Raw genomic sequence first — 19,959 nt, 5'->3', positions numbered from 1 at the left:
TACAAGCATACTGGGATTAGTAGGCTTAATCTGACCCTCATCTTGGGCCATTGAGGAGCTCAGGGACTGTGACACGGTGTCTTAAAGTATATCCTATTCCTTCTGTCAGTTTCTGGGTTTCTTGTTTCATTAACAAACACATTTTCTTGCCACTTAACATCTCTTTGTGGGTTGTACATCTCCATTTCTCATATCATGAGGGAACAGGATGCCCTAGCATCAGGGTAAATTCGGGTGGGTCTAGTTTTACAGGGATTGTGTTCTGATGTATTTTATTATTTTCCTTATGCATCATAACACATGGATCCTCCACCATGCTGCATTTTCCTCCCAGTCACTCCAATTGAGTTTTTAAAAAAGCTTTGTAAAGTACTGTTTTTTTTTTATATGATGATATCACCACAGTTCAGACAACTTTACCCTCGGTGAGTGGTGATATAGGGATAGTGTGGAGGTACATTCATAGACTTTAATAAATGCGTCACAGTTCATGTATTGGCCCATATCACTTAAAGTCTATGGACCCTCCCGTCATACTGTTCGCACAGTGACATCACTGAGGGTGTTTACAGAGCTTTTAAGAAACCACCCATGTAATATTTATATGATGGAGTGGAAAGTAGATTGCTGTACTTAAAGTGGGATCAAAGTGTTAAGCATCAGTGGGAATAGTGATTATTCTGTAAAACCACAATCTCTTGTTCATGTAACTATTTTTATAAGATTTACCCCTTATATGAAGCACAAGGAAGGTTACAGCCCAAAATATGTGTAGCTGTCTTTTTTGACAACTGGCTGAATAGGTATAATCATTTGGAGTGTGTGTGCTTGGGCTGTTCATCGCTGTGGTAGGTCTGGATTTTTCTAAGTGTTTTTTACTATATAAGACTGTTTCTAGATTTATTGTAGTGATGTGATTGTGTGTAGGTGAATATCTGTATGGTAGGTATTTTTATAGGTAACTGATGTGTGAACTGCAGGAGTGTGTGTGTTTTTGGATGCACGGCTGTTTTTTTTTTTTTTTTTTTTTTTTGTGTGTGTGCTGGAATGCATGTCAGTAGCATGAGGTGCGTGTTGGTGAGGGACTGTTAAGAGTCTAACATAGATCATGTACTAAGACTGCGTGCTTGTGAGTAGGAATAAATTATAAATGTACATCTGTGTGTGTGGTTGGGAGATTGACGTGACTGGTGCATAATGTGCGAAGTGCAACACAGGTGTATATGTAGTTGTGTGTTCTGAGTTATTTCCTACCCCAAGGTAACCACGTGCTTGGAGTTGGTTGTACAAATTTGTACGGATGTTAGGAGGTTTCCCTCCCCAAGTAGAGTACTGTCTGTGAGTTGGTTATGTGAGTTTTATGGAGACAAACAAGTTTGCCATATTATTGAGGGAAGGGGAGCCGACCCACATCCGACTTGTGTGGTGAGTGTCTGTATTGTAAGTAGTGTGGGATTGTCTGTTGTGCAGGTGGCTTGATATAGCTGAGGTTTGGATAGTGTGTAGTTTGTGTGCATGTTTTATGTGCATGCTTGTGCTTGCAGTGAGTTGTTCAGTTTATTAGCAGACTAGTCAAGGGCTTTTCTGTGTCTATGTGTTGTTTTATTTATTTATTTATTTTCAACTAGTGTACTGTTTAACTACCAAATCCAGAGTACAGCATATATAAGGCTGCTTTAGCTTATGGTTAGTAAGAGAGAAACATAGGTTTTAAAACAGACTGGTAATCTTCTTTCGGCTTTTCCCGGTTAGGGGTCGCCACAGCGGAACTCCAGTCCTCTAATGATTGGCAGTAGATTTTTGCGGTGCCAGCTCAATGCCCAACCTTCAGTGAAGGCACACCCATTCATGCATGTCTTTCGAATGCTATGACCGCGGGGAGGATATACAGACTCCATACAGAAGATGCTCCAGCCGAGAATCAAACAGGAGAACCTTTTGCTGTGAGGCGACAATGCTACTGCTATACCACCGTGGCTTACTATAAAGATAAAAATAAATATTACAAAAAAATCTTCTTTGAACAAGTATTTGACAGCCATAGTTAGTGTGGATTTCTGGATAAGGTTAGAAACAAAATAACACAAAATTATATATTGGTTTTATTAAGAGCAAACATTTGGTTTGCTGATGTGTTTTAACAAAGTTGTTAAACTTGGAAATATATTAAAATTGCCATGAAGGCACATGTGGCTCTGATGCCACAGGTTGCAGACTTTAAGAGAACATTTCATTGAAGCTGACAAGTTCTGTACTATTTCAGAAAAGGGAGAAAGTGCTTCACCTGGTCTTTTATGAAGAAGAGCTCAGAGATGAAATATACTGTTCCATCAGTTAAAAACCTTGGCGGCAAAGGCCCTGTTCAGAGTCCAGGAACACAACATTTAAGTGAATCCTTTCACTAGGACTTGAGGCTGGACTGTCTGGATAACTCCTCGATGTGTTGTGTTTGGGGAAGGCATGTGCTGTGCACCTGGACTGAGGGGGGTGTGTGTTTTTTTTCACTTTTTGTTTGTGTTTGTGAATCATTTCAGTAAATTATCAGATGAATGTGTGGCTGTGCTGGAGTTGTTCTCTTTTTTTGTACTTGGCTGACCTGTGCAACAGTATTTTAAAGTAATAAAACATTCTTCTTATTGTGTATTAGATTCTTTGCTGCCTTCCAACATGTGAGGCTTCTAAAGGCGAGCGAAATGTGAGTGAAATTGTATGTGACCCAGTCAGATGAAAGCTGCCAAAAGGTGCCCTAAAACTCTACTTTAGACAGTTGCAGATTGGGTAAAGTAAGTATTATGATGCAGAATTTTTTTATCGGAAAATGCTGTAGCCTGAGGGCTTTTGTAAATGCTCTATGAAATAATGGGCATGTATGCTTTATCCTGTATATTCAGTGCAGTTATTCCAGGGGTTACTAGTGTATGAATTACTCAAACGCATGCTCTATAACCGAGAAACAAGAGTTAAGCTTACTAGTGCTTCAGATGAGAAAAGTACTGCTGAATAGGTAACTGTCATACAGGTATGCTTGTCTGAAATAACATTTTCTGACAGTTGGGGTTACATGTTTTTGTTTTATTGTGAATCTTTCATATTATAACCTGTAGTACTACATGTTTTTGTTTTGCTGTTTATCTTTTATGTCATAACCAGTTTGTCTAGCTGTACTTGTATTTTTCAGGAATTTAGGAACAGAATGGAACAGAGTGCTTCTGGTGTGTTCTGCAGCCGCATGCTGGGCATGGTGAAATCTGAGGATGTGAATGCTATCATCCAGGCACAGAAACACATGTGAGTAACCTATTACTTTCACTATACAATTTGTAATAGAATTCGATGCTACATTTTGCCTGGTGTTGAAGTCTGAACTAGGACAGGAATAGTCCTGTTTTACCAGCATTCATCAGCCACCTCTTTCTTTTGATGTAGGCCTTATTGCAAATATAGCATTTTATCCTACCAGTCTGGCTCAAGAATTGGTGTGTTAGCTGTTGATGATATGGGTTTAGGAATATAAACTTTTAAATTCTTAAGGCCAAGCAGAGAGAAGAATGGTTAAGCATTTCAAAGCGATTGCTACCATTTGGAGAAGTGATGGTTAAGCCTACTGCTGCTTGCTTATACTGCAGAACCAGCTAGTAGTGGAATGACATATGCATGCACACTGATGGAGAAACCTTTGGGGAGTGTATTCCAGAGACTTTGTAGAGAAGACAGAAAAGGAAGGGGAATCAAAGCACACCCACAAAGCAGTTCTTTTTGTGGGGTGGGACCATAAAGAAGTTACACTGAGGTCCAGATATTGAGGTTGGAAACAATGATGAATACAGATTGTAGTGAAGTATTTTTTTTTTTTTTTTTTTAACACAAGCAGATTCTGAACTGTACCTTTTTATGTCCGCTTGTGTTGTGTTTCTGTTCCCATCCTGTCTTGCATTCATTCCAGTTTACTTCCTCATTCATACTGTTCTCCTGTCTCCAGTTGTATAGCTGCATGGCAGCAGTCTGTTGTACACCTACAGCTTCCTAGCTGGCTGCAGAAAGTCTTACACCTGGAATGATGATGCGTGGATAAGCTTTGCTGTCAGAACCTCTAGCAGCACAATTTCACCTACTGTTTGTTTTCCATCTCTTACTTAGCACTTCATATAGGCCTGTGTGATTGTATTATGAGGTGTCTTTCCACTGTGGACTTGTCTTTAGCCGACATTCTTTTTGCTATTTTTTTGCTCTCTCACAGGTGACAATCAGAGTTGCCAGGTGTGCAAATCCTGCACACCTCTCCTAAACTTGTTCCAACTGCAGATTAAGGCATCCTGGGGCAGCATCGTATACTGCCACTGAGGGAGTGTATCTTTTTTGTGCACTTGCCCAGAAACACCCCAATGGTGTGCTGTGCATTAGATGTCTGTGCTGAATTTCCCCCTCTCTTCTGTAAGAGGCTGACATCAGCAGTACACCCCACCCACTTCAGGCAGCACTGCACAGTTTTCCTGTTTTCTACAAGGAAAATCAAACCACTTGAGTGGACCTGAAATGTGCTTGCCCCCCCCCCCCCCGGGCACATCTATTCTATCTGCCTGTGCTAAGTACCCAAGCCACTACTTGGCTTGCCTTGACTGTGGTTATGGCTTTATTCTTGTACACCTCCAGTGCAGGTTCACTAACCCATCTTTGGTCAGTGGTGGGCAAGGACAGGAGCAACAACTGGGACTTCCACATTTTAGGTGATCTTTATTTTCTTACCCAAGTCACAGTTTTCTCTGTAATTAACATGCAGTTCCATCAGTGCAAAGAGTGTGTGCCAACATGCATATCTTTGCTTAAGACATTGTTACCAGCACTAAGAGCTGTGCTGCTTACAGTAATTTGAGGTTAGTTCTTGGGTGACCCGATGGAGGGCTGTGTCTCCTATCTCACCTTATATGGAAAGACAAGTAGTGTGCGTCATTGTCCTTCCCCTCACCCTCCCATGCCAGCATCGCAGTTCAGATGTAGGTTGACATAGGTGAACACACGTCACGTACATAAGTGGAATAGCATGCATCTGTTTATAGGTTCATAGTTGTATGCTAGACTAATGACCACCAGGGCCTTTATAAGCCTAGCCATGTAATCCAGCCCAGTTGTGTCCCCATATAGCATGGGCGTTCATTAAGAGGGGATATGCTAGGAAGGTTCTAGAGGTTATGTGGGGAATATGTTAGTTTGGGCATTACTGGTTATGTCTATCAGAGACATGGGGGCCAGATTTGAGGTAAATTTCTTGTTTCCCATCCATTGGTCAAGGTTATGCTTAAATAAGATTAAATCCACAAAAATGAGTGTAGAGGAGGCAGACCACTTCTTAAAACCACCAAGCATGTTTTTAATATAGTAAACAATAAAATATATAAGCGCTTTTGTCTCAATATTCCAAAATTAGAGGGACTTCATCAGATACAAATTTTAAAATAGCCCAGTTTGTTTTAAACCCTGTAAGGATGACATCATATCCTGAAACAGACTTAAGTTTAAAGTTAACAGTATGTCCTAAAACAAAATCAGATAGCAGCAGTATTCGAGTTCAAAAATATGCTATATGTCATGGATATTTAAAAAAAATGTAAACACTATAATAAAACCAATCCATTTAATATAATATAATTAAATATAGCATTCTATTACCCCAGTAAATATGCTAATAAAAGGTAAACAAATGAAACCGTAAAACAGTAAAAGTAATGAAAAGTAAATGAACAGCTTCCACTAGGAATTGAACCCAGGACCTTCTACGTATGAAGCAGATGTAATAACCACTACCTATTACCTTCACATAACCTATTACTACAAGTTCAGTGTCTTATAAGAGCTTTTAATTTTAAAAGACTTCTAATAGGTTGTCATTCAGTCCTGGCCAGTACATGGAATTCAATCTCAACTGCCATGCGAGTTCCAGTTTTTCTAATCGGTAGGGCCATGCCCCCCCCCCCCCCCCCCACGAATTCTAGGTACCACACATTCCAATATAATGAACTTAAATTCATGTTGTGGAAACCCTGTAATCTGTCTTGTTAAAGCATCCCCTTCCCAGCCATCTCGTATGTGTCCAAGATGTTCACTAATTCTGGTTTCAAATTTTCTTTCAGTCTTGCCCATGTAGAAACATGGGCAGGAAACACAAATGGCACAATAAATGACTCTCTCTGTAGAACATGTAAATTTGCCTTTAACCCAGATATTTGTTCTGTTGATCTCCACACCTTTATCTGTTTCAGTAATGTTATTACAAAATTTACACCTACCACATCTGTGCATATAGACATTGGAAAATGAACGATAACAAACTGAAGAAAATAACCAATCCAATATCAAATCAAATAAACTTTTTATTTGATTTGAGCTTTTGTCTTCAATAAAATATCTTTTTGGCTTCTGCATCGTGGTTTGGTGGCTACTCCTGGACATCTGTGCATATACCCTTTATACTGCTCACCTTTCTGTGTCTCAAATATATTTTTTAAGTAATGTCCTTTCTTGTATATGCAAATGGGAGCCTCTCCTAAAATGTCCCACATAACTTTGTCATTCCTAATAAACTCCCAGTTTTTAGTCAAAATATTCTTTATATAATTTGCTTCCCTCATCATCATCATAATCATTCTCTTTCGGCTTTTCCCGTTAGGGGTCGCCACAGTGGATCATCTCTTTCCATTTCTTCCTATCCTCTGCATCTTGCTCTGTCACACCAACCGCCTGCATGTCCTGTCTCATCACGTCCATAAACCTTATCTTAGGCCTTCCTCTATTCCTCTTACCTGGCAGCTCCATCCTTAGCATCTTTTTCCCAATATACCCATCATCCCTCCTCAGCACATGTCCAAACCAACGCCATCTCATCTCTCTTGCTTTGTCTCCAAACTGTCCAACATGAGCTGACCCTCTAATATACTGATTCCTAATCCTATCCATCCTAGTCACACCGATTGCAAATCTTAACATCTTTAACTCTGCCACATCCAGCTCTGACTCCTGCCTTTTTGTCAATGCCACTGTCTCCAACCCATATAACATAGCTGGTCTCACTACACTCTTGTAGACCTTCCCTTTCACTCTTACTGATACCCGTCTGTCACAAATCACGCCTGACACTCTTCTCCACCCATTCCACCCTGCCTGTACTCTCTTCTTCTTCACCTCTTCCACATTCACCATTACTCTGAACTGTTGATCCCAAGTACTTAATTTGCTTCCCTATTAAATGTTAAACAACTGTGGAGAGGCTGAGTTTGAACAGTGTGTTTAGGTGAGGGGTTAGTTCATCGTTGAGCTCATGTAGGATGCAGCCTGGGACACTGTCCGGTCCCATTCATGCTGTGTTTTTGGTTTTGGAGAGGGCTGTTTTAACCTGAGTGTCTGTGATTTCAGGGGCTCTACATTCTTCTGGTATGGTTATGGGCCCTTTTGGGAGTGAGAGGGGGTGAAGTTTGCACTGAACCTGTCTGCTAGGATGTTTGGCGATATCTGTCGGTTCAGTGTATTTTGTGCCGTTCTGCACTAACAGATCTGAGCATTGCCACTTAAATTCCTGACATTGCTAAAGAATGCCTTGTGGTTATCTTTGGAGTCCTTGGCAATTTTTCTTTCGAAGCTCGCCTTGGATGATTTTATGAGGGATTGTAGTTTTTTTCTGTACTAGTTTCCTCCTATTGTATAGCTTGTTTAGGACAGGGGTTCAACAGACTGTTTTCCTTTTCTTGGAGGAATGAGTGTTGGTTTTGCTTGTGATAGCACGATCCATGCATTCTTGTAGGTGCCCGTAGAATGCATTAGTAAAGGAGTTTGCAGCTTGGACAGCATTATCCTTTAGCATGGGGGCTTTGAAACTTTCCACCTCTGTCTTAAGTAATGTGAAGTTTGCTTTTGAAAAGTTTTTCACAGTGGTTTCCTTGTCCGGTGGTGGGGGCGGAATGTGGATATCCAGAGTGACTTGTTTATGGTCAGATCTAACCAGCGAGGGGTTGACCTCCGGTGCAGAACACCAGTCGCCCATGTTGGTGGTGACCAGGTCCAATATGTTGTCACCTCTGGTGGGAGTGTTGACCAGTTGATCCAGGGCATTTGAGTTTAGAAATTCTAGGAAATGTTGGGCAAGGGAGTTAGTACTTGAATAGTTCTCCCAGTTAATGTTTGGGTAATTGAAATCACCAAATATTAGGATGTTTGGCAGGACCTTTATGTTTCCAGAAATGTGGAATGGAGGTCCTGGGACATGGTGCGTGATCTGTTGCAAGTTACAATTTAAATTGCAGTTTTGCCCGTTGTTGTTTGCAGGTGGATGATCTTTGAAGCATCATGCTGTGCCACTAACCTGGAGGTGTGGGTATCCTTGATGAATATGGATACGCCCCCACCCTTTTGTATTTCGGTCCAGGTTTTGTGGCCGAAAAGTATGGTACGAGTTATAGCCTAGTAGTGCTGGGGTGCTCTCTGGAGTCTTAAACCAGGTTTCTGTTACTGCACATATCAGTTTTCTCCAAACTGAGGAGTGCCTTGAGTGTGTGCATTTTGAGGTTTAGACTTCTGGCATTGAGTAGCATTACCCTCAGTTTTTTGTTACTTGTGCTATATACGGCGGTGAGTTTGTCTTTTGAGCTTTGCCTAAAAAGGCACTATGGGGATGGCAAGAGCCTTGGCCAGTATTCAAAAGCCTAAGGGTGAGCCGTATCTAGCAAAGCAGCATGGCTTGTCGAGCATGTCATCTCAGGCGAACAGACACTGGATCCCCTTTGAATGACACCAGAAACTTAGCCAATTGTTGAAATTGATAATTTTTTCTTTATACCGTGGTATCATTCTTGGTGAGGCAGGATGATACTCTGGGTCAGGGTCATACCGGCCTGGGCTACGTGATCAGAGAACTCTTCCATGTCTCCTTTCATGTAGTCCAGAGAGGTACGGCTCAGGTCATTCACACCAACATGGACAATAGAGTCGTATTTGTACTTCTGGAGTGACCTGAGTGCTTGTGTTATGTGGTGGATCCTGGCACCCGACAGGCAGCTAACAGCAACCTTCTCCTTATTCAGCCTAGTAAGTGGGACGTCAGTGTGCCTGACTATAGAGTGGTCTATTACTAGTGTGTTGGGCATGTTATTTTGCCTTAAGGGCTGTGATTGCACGGCACACTGGTTTTGTGAAGTATGTGTTTCATGGTTTGTGTTGGGGGGTGGAAGTTGCTTGGATGTCTGCTTTGGAGGTCTCTGTTGCTTTTGCAGATTTTTATTTGGAGCCTCCGGGTATGTTTTTGTGTATTTGTGTGTTTTTTGCCGGTGCTGGTTTAATGGGTCTATGTGAGACTGGTGGTGTGATGCTAGTATTTCCCTTCTCTTGATTGTCTGATCCAGTCTTTGGTTGAGAGAGCTTAGCCTCCAGTTTGGCTGTATAATTGCATCTCTCGCATGTATTAGTGTTTAGTGGTAGGAGGAGAGGGTTGTCTGTGAACATGAGGCAGTTGTAACCTTGCCTCAAAATGCCCAGATTCACCAGTTGGACTGGAGAGTATACCTGAAACTGCCCTTTGGACATGCCTGGATAGGTACAGTGAACTGTTTACTGATTGGCTTTTTTAAGGTCTAACAGAGAGCCTTGTCCTTCTGTACAGTATAGGGGGTCTAGTGCTAGGGTTTATAAGTGCTTGCTATGAGTTTTGAGCAAGTGCCGGGCTGAGAAATGAATGGCTTGAGTGCTTAGTTTGAAAGTTTGTCTAGTTCCAAGGGGAAAAATTGAAGAGGAGACTTTGTGGAGCCGGGAATAGTTATATCCTAGCTAACCAGTGCTACCTGGCACTCAAAACTGGGCAAGTGCGTTTTTTATAGCAGGGAAATGAAAGATAGAAATTAGTCCAAAATGGCCAATAAACTACTAATTTATTGGCTGAAACCACTCCTCCAGGGACAGATGGGCTGCTCAAAGCTCCCCCTCTCTCACAGGTGAACAGAGAAACTTCCTTCTATCCAAGTAAGGTATGGGCAAACACAGAAATTTGCAACACAGCCCTGAATTCAGAACTAACCTGAAAACTGGACTATACAAGCTTAGAAAAATGGGAAACGAGTATTTCTTTTTTTTTTTTTCAGAAAATAAGTCGGATACAATAAAAACACTTTAAATGCACTGAAAAGTATACTTATTGTTATATATCTCAGATCAGAGTTGTAGTCAATGCCCCTAGTAATAAAGTAAAAAAAAAACAAATACAGTAAAAGCAGATGAATAAAGTGCAATTTTTTATATATTTAAACAATAGAAAACTAACAAACTGATTTAAACAAGTTAAAAAAGCTCAAAACTGAGCTCTGTTCCAGCAGTCTTCAATCAGACAAGTTCTAACTGCACACTCCTGCCACTAGGGTGCAGGGGAACCTTCTCAAAAAAATTGGCCTGGATCAGTGCTCAAATTATACAAACAATGCTAGATTCAGCAGGCCTGAATCTGATCTATGCTACAGCAACAAGGCACACCAATTTTAAAAAGAAACAGTTCAGATAAGCAGGCACAATAAGCCTGTGACCAGAAATTCCCAGCTCAGAAGGGCAGAATCCAGCCTATCCTCCCGCAAGAGTGTAGACCACAAACCTTAATGTAGAATAACTGGCCTGAAGCCCAAGTGCTTAAGCCAGAACAAATGCACTTTTTTAGAATAGCAGACACTGAGCCTTCAATCAGCAGTTCCCAGCTTAGAAGGATGTAAGCTACCTGTCCTGCCACAACAGTGCAGACCACAAACCTTCTTAATAGGTTCATAGGTTCATACTAGGCTATCTGCCCGAGGGCATTTACAAGCCTAGCCCATCGTTTTGTGGCTTACGCCACCCCTTTAGTATGGGGAACTATACCCATTATTTTGCTGTGCCTCTGTCGAGCAGTGACACTGAGGTAATCCCTGGGGTATATCTGCGATCTCCCATCCATTGGTCAAGATTTCTCTTGAACAAGGCCAGCGAGGTGCTCTGCCTCACATGTACCGGGATTTTGTTCCACAGCATAGGGAGTCTTTGGGTGATGAATCTATCCCTCCAGCACGTCCTATTAATAGCCGTGTCGAGGTTTAAGTCTCCCGCCCTTGTGGCTCTGATGGATCTAGATTTTTTGAGGTGAAGCATATTCATCAAATCTGGGTTTGACATGGCCTTGTATGTTAGGCAAAGGTCACCTCTGAGCAATGTAGCGACTGAATAGAGCTGGAGTTCTTTCAGTCGGGCAGCATAGGACAGATTTTTGAGACCCTTTATCCTTTTGGTGAGGAACTTTTGTGGCCTCTCCAGCTGCTGCAAGTGTCGGGTCAGATACATTCCGAATGGGGCATTGTACTCAATCATTGGTCTGAGTGATGAGTAAAGGGAGACTATGACCTCCCTTGATCTAGATGAGAATCCCTTCATGATAAGGTGAGCAATGTAGAAGGTCTTCCTGACTACTTTAGCTACATGGGTGTCGAATGACAGACTACTATCAACCTGGGTCCCCAGGTCCCTGATAACTTCTTCTGTGCTCAGTGGATTGCCACCTATTTGGTAGCTAGGGGTAACCTTGTTTTTCCCGAAGGGTATGACTATGCATTTTTTGGCATTTAACTTTAGGCGTGGCTCTGGCACCAGTTATCCGTTTCTGTGAGACCCTTCTGAAGGATATCTGTGTCAGATGTGTTTTCTACTATGGTGCCCAGTTTGCAGTCATCTGCAAACTTTGTCAGCCATAACCCTCCTGTGTTTGCTTGTACTTGGAAAAGTAGATGCCAAACAAGAGTGGGCCCAGGACTGAGCCCTGTGGGACACCACTTGTGACAGGCTTTGAGTCTGACATGGCGCCAGCAACTCTGACCCTGTGGGTTCTGTCACTCAGCCAGTTTGCAACCCATCTTGTGATGTATGGGTTAACATTTAAGCTGATGAGTTTTTCAATGATACCCGAGTGGGGTATTGTATCGAAGGCCTTAGCCAGATCGAGGTAGGCTGTATGGACTGCCTTTCCTCATCAATGGCTTTGGTGACTGTTTCAAAAAGTCAACCAAGTTTAAAAGGCATGATCTGCCTTTGACAAAGCCAAACTGGGTTGGATCCAAAGTCTGCAAATTCCCTATGTCTTTATTTATGAGGTCCATTATGATCCTCTCCATGGCTTTGCAGATAAGGCTTGTCAAGCTAATGGGCCAGTAATTTCCAGGGTCGGTGGAGGCACCGCCTTTGTGAAGTGGGACCACAGTTGCAGTGCGCCACTCCTGGGTGCGTATCCAGAGGTAAGACTTTGATTAAACAGCTGTCCTAGCTGTGGGTTTAATTCCTCATTGAGTTCGTGGAGCACACAGCCGGGGACACCATCAGGTCCCATGGATGCTGTGTTTTTGCTTTGGAGAGAGCAGTTCTCACTTGGGCGCTGGAGATGTTTGGGGGCTGCAATCGCTTTGGTATAGATATCTCTCCTTTTGGGGAGGGGAGAAGTTTGCACTGAACCTGTCAGCCAGTATGTTGGCAATGTCTGTAGGATCAGTAATCTTCACATCATTTTGAACTAGTTCTGAGCATATCTGGGAGTTTCCTCCTAGGTTTCTAACATAGCTAAAGAAGGCCTTATGATTGTCTTTTGAGTCTTTAGCTATTTTTCTCTCGAAATTTGCTTTGGATGATTTTATGAGAGCTCTTAGTTTTTACTTATAGTGATCAAGGGTGTCTTACCTTTTAAGGATTTTGCTCTATCTTGTAGTAGCTTCCTCCTTTTGTTGTAGAGTTTGTTTATGGCTGGGGTCCACCAGACTGGACGCTTGCCTTTGGTACAAAGAGTCTTTGTTTTGCTTGGGATTGCCTTATCCATGCAGTCCTGCAGGTGCTGGTAGAAGGCATTTGTAAGTGATTCAGCGGCTTGAGTACTGTTTTCCGCCGGTTCGGGGCCTTAAAGGAGACCACACTAGTCTTTAGAAGTGTGAAGTCGGCTTTTGAGAAGTTCTTTACTGTGGTCTTTTATTTCAGGTGGGGTGGGATGAGGACCTCCAGCGAGATTAGTTTGTGATCTGATCTCACCAGTGAGGGGTATACTTCGGTGTTGAACATTGTGCTCCCATGTTCGTGATGATGAGATCAAGTATGTTATCTCCTCTTGTGGGGATGGTGACTAGTTGTTCCATGGCATTTGAGTTTATGAATTCCAGGAACTTTTGGGCTAGGGTGTTTGGGCTTGAGTAGTGTTCCCAGTCTATATTAGGGTAATTGAAGTCACCTAGTATGATGGTGTTTGGTGATACATTTATCCCCTCTAGTGTTTTCAGGAAGGCCATGTGAGGTTCCTGAGTTTGTGAGGGTGGCCTGTAACATGCTACAATTTGCAGAGTAGTCTTGCCTACGGTTAATTGCACCTGGATGGTCTCCGATGCATCATGCGTTGCCACCAGTCTTGAGGTGTGGGTGTCCTTGATGAATATGGATACCCCTCCTCCTTTCTTGGTATTGTCCGGATTTTGGGGCCGGAACGCATGATATGAGGTAAAACCTGATAGCGCTGGGGTGCTCTCAGGAGCCTTGAACCAGGTTTCTGTCACAGCACAGACATCGATGTTCTCCATACTGAGAAGGGCCTCGAGTGCGTGCATTTTGAGATTTAGACTTCTGGCATTGAGCAGCATTACCCTTAGTTTTTTCCTTTTTGTGTTCTAGGGTGGTAGGTTTAGAATTTGAGCCTTGCCTAAAAAGGCACTATGGGGTGGCAAGAGCCTTTGCCAATATCCGAATCCCAGGGTGACAGGTGCAAGCCGTCCCTTGAAGCAGCGTGGCTTGTCCAGCATGTCATCCCAGGCAGACAGATACTGGATCCCCTTTGAATGACACCAGTGTTTAAGCCAATTGTTAAAGCTGATCATCTTATCTCTGTATTGTGGCATCATTCTTGGTGAAGGTAGGATACTGCTCAAGGTCAGGGTCATACCTGCCTGGGCTACATAATCAGAGAGCTCCTCAATGTCTCTTTTCATGTAGTCCAAGGAGGTATGTCTCAGGTCGTTTACACCAGCGTGGACAATGACTGAGTCATATTTGTACCTGCTGTTGAGAGACCTGAGTGCTTGCGTTATGTGGCGGATTCTAGCGCCCGACAGACAGCTTACTGTGACCCTCTCCTTACTCAGTCTGGTGAGCGGGACGTCAGTGTGTCTGACTATGGAGTCACCAATGACTAGTGGGTCTGGCATTGTGTTTGGCCTTAAGGGCTGTGACTGTTTGACACTCTGACTGTGAGGTCTATGTGTTGCAGGTGTTGTGTTCTGAGGTGGTGGTTGTTTGGGTGTCTGCTTTGGTGGCCTCTGCTGTTTTGGTAGATTTTTGATCAGAGCCTCCGAGTATGTCTTTGTGTGTTTATGTGTATGATTTGAGGTTGTACTGGTACTATGTGGGACTGGGTCTATAGTGTGTGTGGTAACCTTCTCCTCCTGACTGGTCTTGCCAGTCCTATGTTGAGAGAGCTCAGCCTCCAGTTTGGCCGTATAGTTGCATCTCTCGCATGTATTTGTGTTTTGTGGGAGGAGGAGAGGGTTGTCTGTGTACATGAGGCAATTGTAACATTGCCTCAATATTAATGTAAAACAACTGGTATGAAGCCCAAGTGCTTAAACCTAAAGACTTAGAATAACAGTTACAATTTAATCAGGCTACTACCAAGCAGTAATAAATGCAGCAGAATAAATAAAATTGAGTAGTTTTAAGAAGAAGCAAAAGCAAAATTAAAGTAGGAGGAAACACAAATACAGTAAAAGCAGATGAATAAAGTGCAATTTTTTTAATAGTAAAGTGCAAGGAGAGAGGAAGGAAGAACCTAAGTGGGTTGGCCTTCTCAAATCTTCTCTCTGTATTAAGTATAGTGAACACTAGACTAAGGATATGATCTCACTGTACTCTGTTAAGTGAGCAAATGAGATGGACCCAGGAGGAGTGTTCAAATACAGCCTTACAGGAGGGGCGTGCAATTCCAGAGCCACCAACACTTAGCACCAAGACAAGAACAGGGAGAGTGGGTGAGGAACTAACTGCAGAGAGACACACAACACACTATTCAGTGAAACAATTAGGTACAGAAAAAATAAAATATAGTACTTTTAAAACTGCAAGTGTGCACATAACAGAAGACTAAAATACAGTACTGCAAGTTTGCATTTAACTTCAGCTTCTAATGCTGGTGATTGTAGTTAACCAAGTCTTTCAGAAATTGAGCATAAAATGAATTCTCAAACTTTGTGGCTAGCACGTAAAAGTACAGAGGAAATCCTCTAGGCAACAGTTTCATTTTCTAGCAATTGCTGTTTCTGCAGCCACCCAAATTAAACTTAACAAGGCCTTGCCATGGCTAGACAACTTAGATCTTAGACAACTTAGATCTTGTGTCCCCAGCTCAAGAAAATTATTTCCTTAGTTACACTCATTTGCTCATCCAGTATTCTGACAGAGTACTCTGTAGGGAATTTTTAAAGTCTGCCAACATATTACACTCCAGGAACATATGCTCCCAGGTACTTCCGCGTTACACCTCCTACATTTGCCATCTACATGAGGAAATTCTTCAGAATTTGCTTGGGTTATAAAACTATCTATACAAACACTCCTAGGCAAAAATCTTAAATATCATAGATATCAAGATTTGCATATCTGGGAGTCTTTAAAATGTCCTCCCAATTTTTCTTTGTGAATTGCTTATCTAATCGTCCTTCCCAATCTTTTCTGTCCTTCTCTCATAAATTCCTATAGTTATTGTGCAATATTTTATATGCCATACTAATTATCCCTTTTTAACATCAGCGTCTGTTGTAAAGTCAGCTAAAAAACTCAATCAGTGCAGGTTTTTCATTTAGGATTCCCCTATCCCTTTCTCCTTGTCAATCCCTGATAGGGAAGGTAATCTCTAGCTTGCAATCCAAATGCCTTCTTGGCCTCTTCCCATTCTATTACCTTTCCCTCTCTAAATATTTGTTCCCAAATATACTGACTCCTTTGCCAGCTTCCTATAGTAAATTCCAGCCCCATATTGCCTATTCTGTGTACCCTTAGTAGGTGTCATCCCTATCAGTAGAATCTCCTTTTCTCCATTCACATGTTGGCTTTCTTCGTAGTATTCATTTTGCTGCTTTATGACTTTAATGTACTGTGACTGGACACAAAGCCTTAAGAATAACAATGTTAAAGTCCCACCCTTTCCTTATTTCTCGAATTAATCCCCACCCCACTTCATCATCCCTTTTCACTTTGAATTGCAGCTTTCTGCTTGTGTTATGTATAAGAGCATTAACTGTGTACCTCTAAAATATCCCTTCAAATCAGATAATCCTAAACCTCTTTGTTCTATGGGGGATCAACTTATCCCACTTGACTCTTGCCATATTTCCCTCCCAGATAAAATCATTTAACACTTAATTACTACCCACAACTTTTCTGGTTGAAAGAAAAATGCCTGACCTGTGTATAAAGGGACTAAAAACATTTTTACTGCTTATATCTTGCTTATCCATAGGCAAAAGCTGCCAGTTTTTCAGTTTTTGTATTATCCTTTTCTAGTCTCTTCCTGCCTATCCTTAGCTGCTATAACAAAATCCTTTTTAATCTATACTCCTAAAAACTTTATTTTATCATGTCCTCATAATGTGGGTATTACTGAATCAATTTGCGTGCATATACATAAGCTACAGCTATAGCCATTGTTTTATCTTCATTAATTTTATATCCCGAAATAACCTGGAACTTTCTCAGAATGTTCCTCAACACTGAAATATCCTTTTCTAGTTCCAGCAGGTACAAAATATGATCTGCAAATAAAGCCAGCTTTTCTTGAACACCGTACCAATTATATCCTTGAATTTCTGAGTACCTTATTTTACTTCCCAGTGGTTCTAAATATAGTGCAGATAACAAAGGGGAAAGAGGATACCCATGCCTCGTTCCTCTGTTCAGACACAGGTTATCAGGGAAGAACCCTCCCACTTTGATTTTTGTTTCCAATTCCTCATATCCTTCTAATTAACCTTGTTATTGTATCAGGAAATGCAAATGCTTTCATTGTCCTGTTCATAAAATCCCAGCTAACACTGAATGCTTTCTCTGCATCAAGACCCACCAGCAACAGTGGTATTTTCTTACATTCTGCTTCCCTCTGGATCATCATTCTTCTGTTAATGTTGTTAAATGTTTGCCTCCTCTCCACAAAACCACATTGATCCATATCTATTAATTTAGTAATCACCTTAACCATTTTTTACCCGTTATAGACATTAGTCCTTTATAATCATGGTTTTAAATTTGAAATGGTTCAATATGAAGCTGGGTCTGATGAGTCTACCATTCTTGGGTAATACAGCCACCACAGCTTTCTTCCAAGATGTTTGAGCCTTCCCTCCTTTTAAAATACTGTTAAGAAGAAAGTGAAAAAGATCTGGAAGTATTCTTTTCTTCCAAATTTCCACTGGAATACCAATTATTCCTAGAGACCTTCCTGCAGATTGGTTGATTTTAGCCATGACTTTTTTTACTTTTTTATATACCCTATTAAGGTTAGGATTCTACCGGTGTGGTTTGTTTTGGACTTATTTCTAGTAGGTACTGCAACCTCTATTATATTATTATAGCCATTTACATGGTTGTACAGGGTCTCTGAGCAATTCTGCATAGGTTTTTGTGAACTCTTGTTTGCGTGTGGCACTGAATTTTGATAAACTATCACTTAATAGGGTGTAGTTTGCTTTGGAATAGTTCCTAACTGATACAGGGTTTGCTGGGGTCACTGAGATGATTTTTATTTTGAAGGAGACAGCTTTGTGGTCCAACCTCAGCAGTAAATGTTCTCCCATATTGGTGAGTACTAGGTCCAGTACGTTTGAACCTCTGGTGAGTGCGTACACTCTCTGGTCAAGAGTATTTGTGTTAAAGTCCCAGAATTGTTCTGCCTGCAAGTATGAGGCAGTATATGTTTCCCCAGTCTATAGAGGGGTAGTTGAAGTCTCCCATGATTAGGGTATTTGGTTTTAATGGTGTTTGGAGTAGGTCTAGGTATAAGCTAAGGGATTCTAGGGATATAGATGGTCACCTGTAGCTTGCTAAGATGTAGTATGGGACTTTGTCTGTGTTGATTTGTACATGGATAAATTCCAGGGCATCATCCTGTTTAACCAACGCAAAGTTGTGCTTTTGCTAATATAGATTGAGATTCCTCCACCTTTTGTCTGTCTGTGCAGCTGATGGTATAAATGTGTGGAAGGCACTGAAGCTTGCAGTGCTGGAGTATATTCTGCAGATTTAAACCATGTCTTGGTAGTGGCATGGGTACCTATATTCTCCAGAGTGAGGAGTACTTGTAGGGTAGTATTTCTTGTTTGGGCATTGTGCAGTAACACCTTTAGGTTTCTTTGGGTTTTATTTGCTAGGTCAGGTAGGTTTGTCAATTTGGCATTCCCTAAAAAAGGCATTGGGGGGGGGGGGGGGGTAAAGTTTTAGCTAATATTCTGAAACCTAGGAGTGACAGGTGCAGACTATCCTTTGCAAAGCTATGTGGTCTGCTAGCCATGTCCTCCCATGCTGACAGATATTAAATCCCCCTGGAAAGATGCCAGAAAATAGTTGAAGTCTATAATCTTTTGTTCTGTGGCAATATCCTTGTTGAAGGTAGAATGCTACTCAATGCAAACCACAAAACTGCTTGAGATGCATTCAGAGAGATCAACGATGTCTCTCTTTATATAGTCCAGGGAAGTATATCTTTGTTCATTAACACCCACATGAACTATGGTAGAATCATACTGGTACTTGTGTTGTAGTGACTTGAGTGCATGCATAACTTAGTGGATCCTGGCTCCAGATAAACAACTAACTGTTACCCCACTCACCAGACTGAACAAGGAGAAGATATCTGTATGTTGTACAATGGAGTCCCCTGTGACAACACAGTGTTGCTTGCCTTATGGGCTTTGCTGTTGGTGGTCCACTGGGTGTAGGCATATGTGTGGTGTTTGGGGTTCCTTTTGGTGAGTGCTTTAAAGATTGCTGAAGATGGGCATTATCGTTTATAGGTTTAGGAGGCCTATGAGATTTGGGAAGGTTGCTTTTTAGTGTCTCAGCGTAGGTTGGTCTATGTACATGGTAGATGTAGTGTGTGTTCTTGACAACCTTGTTTATATGCAAGATTTTTGTCTCCAGTGAAATTGTGTATGTGCATCTCTCACATACTGTTAAGGATTAAACTTTTGTCTGTGAACATGAGAGTAACAGATATCTACCATGCTGGCTATGGAGACAGTTGGAAATAGAATATCCATGTTGTCTGGACCTATTTGCAAGGGCTACTGTAGGTCATGGACTGGGTTATACAGTGGTCATTCTGATGTGGACTGTATCTTCATTCCATTTACCCCATACCTCACCACTGCCAGATAAGCAATCCCATTACTTTACAGTAGTGACCTACATACTTCAGATCTTGTAGACACATAAATAATTCTCTGGGTTAGCACAAGGAATCTGTGTGGGAGGGAACAAAGGCTTGTTCAGGTATGTAACATGAAGGAAGGGAGAGTGAGAGATACATGCCAGATTAGGTAAAGATTGGAAGGAAATCTTGTGACTTGAAAAATCGCATGCCATAATATATATATATATATATATATATATATATATGTGTATATATATATATATATATATATATATATATATATATATATGTGTATATATATATATATATATATATATATATATATATATATATATATATATATATATATATATATACTTTTTTTTTATGAATGGAGCCAAAGCGTGGATGCTATGCAGAGTGGGGGAGCAGTAGACAGCAGAATAGAAAGAGGAGGGTGAGTGGGAACTGGCTTCCTTGTCTGTTTTCAGCACGTCACTGACCATGACAAAAATGACTGAGAATTATAATACTGCAAATGTAGCTCTCCTAAGGAA

The 19,959-nt window shown here is 41.4% G+C and overlaps 1 protein-coding gene across 4 annotated transcripts in view; it reads left to right on the top strand.

Annotated features, from left to right (window-relative positions):
- The window catches only part of KXD1 (KxDL motif containing 1), a 77,567-nt gene that overhangs the window by 25,861 nt on the left and 31,747 nt on the right, over positions 1-19,959 (top strand). For 3 of the 4 annotated variants that reach the window (XM_044053948.1, XM_044053946.1, XM_044053947.1), the window contains exons 2-3: positions 2,648-2,783; positions 3,160-3,288. In XM_044053948.1, coding sequence (XP_043909883.1) covers positions 3,194-3,288 — 95 coding nt within the window. In that variant the 5' untranslated portion in view covers positions 2,648-2,783; positions 3,160-3,193. The remainder of the gene's footprint in view (positions 1-2,647; positions 2,784-3,159; positions 3,289-19,959) is intronic. The other variant, XM_044053945.1, reaches the window with a different exon arrangement.

This window comes from Protopterus annectens, chromosome 13.part0 (assembly GCF_019279795.1).
Source record: "Protopterus annectens isolate FY-2018-M chromosome 13.part0, PAN1.0, whole genome shotgun sequence".
NCBI lineage: Eukaryota > Metazoa > Chordata > Ceratodontiformes > Protopteridae > Protopterus > Protopterus annectens.
Note: the sequence above shows the minus strand (reverse complement) of the source record. Positions and strands in the feature narration are given on the sequence as shown.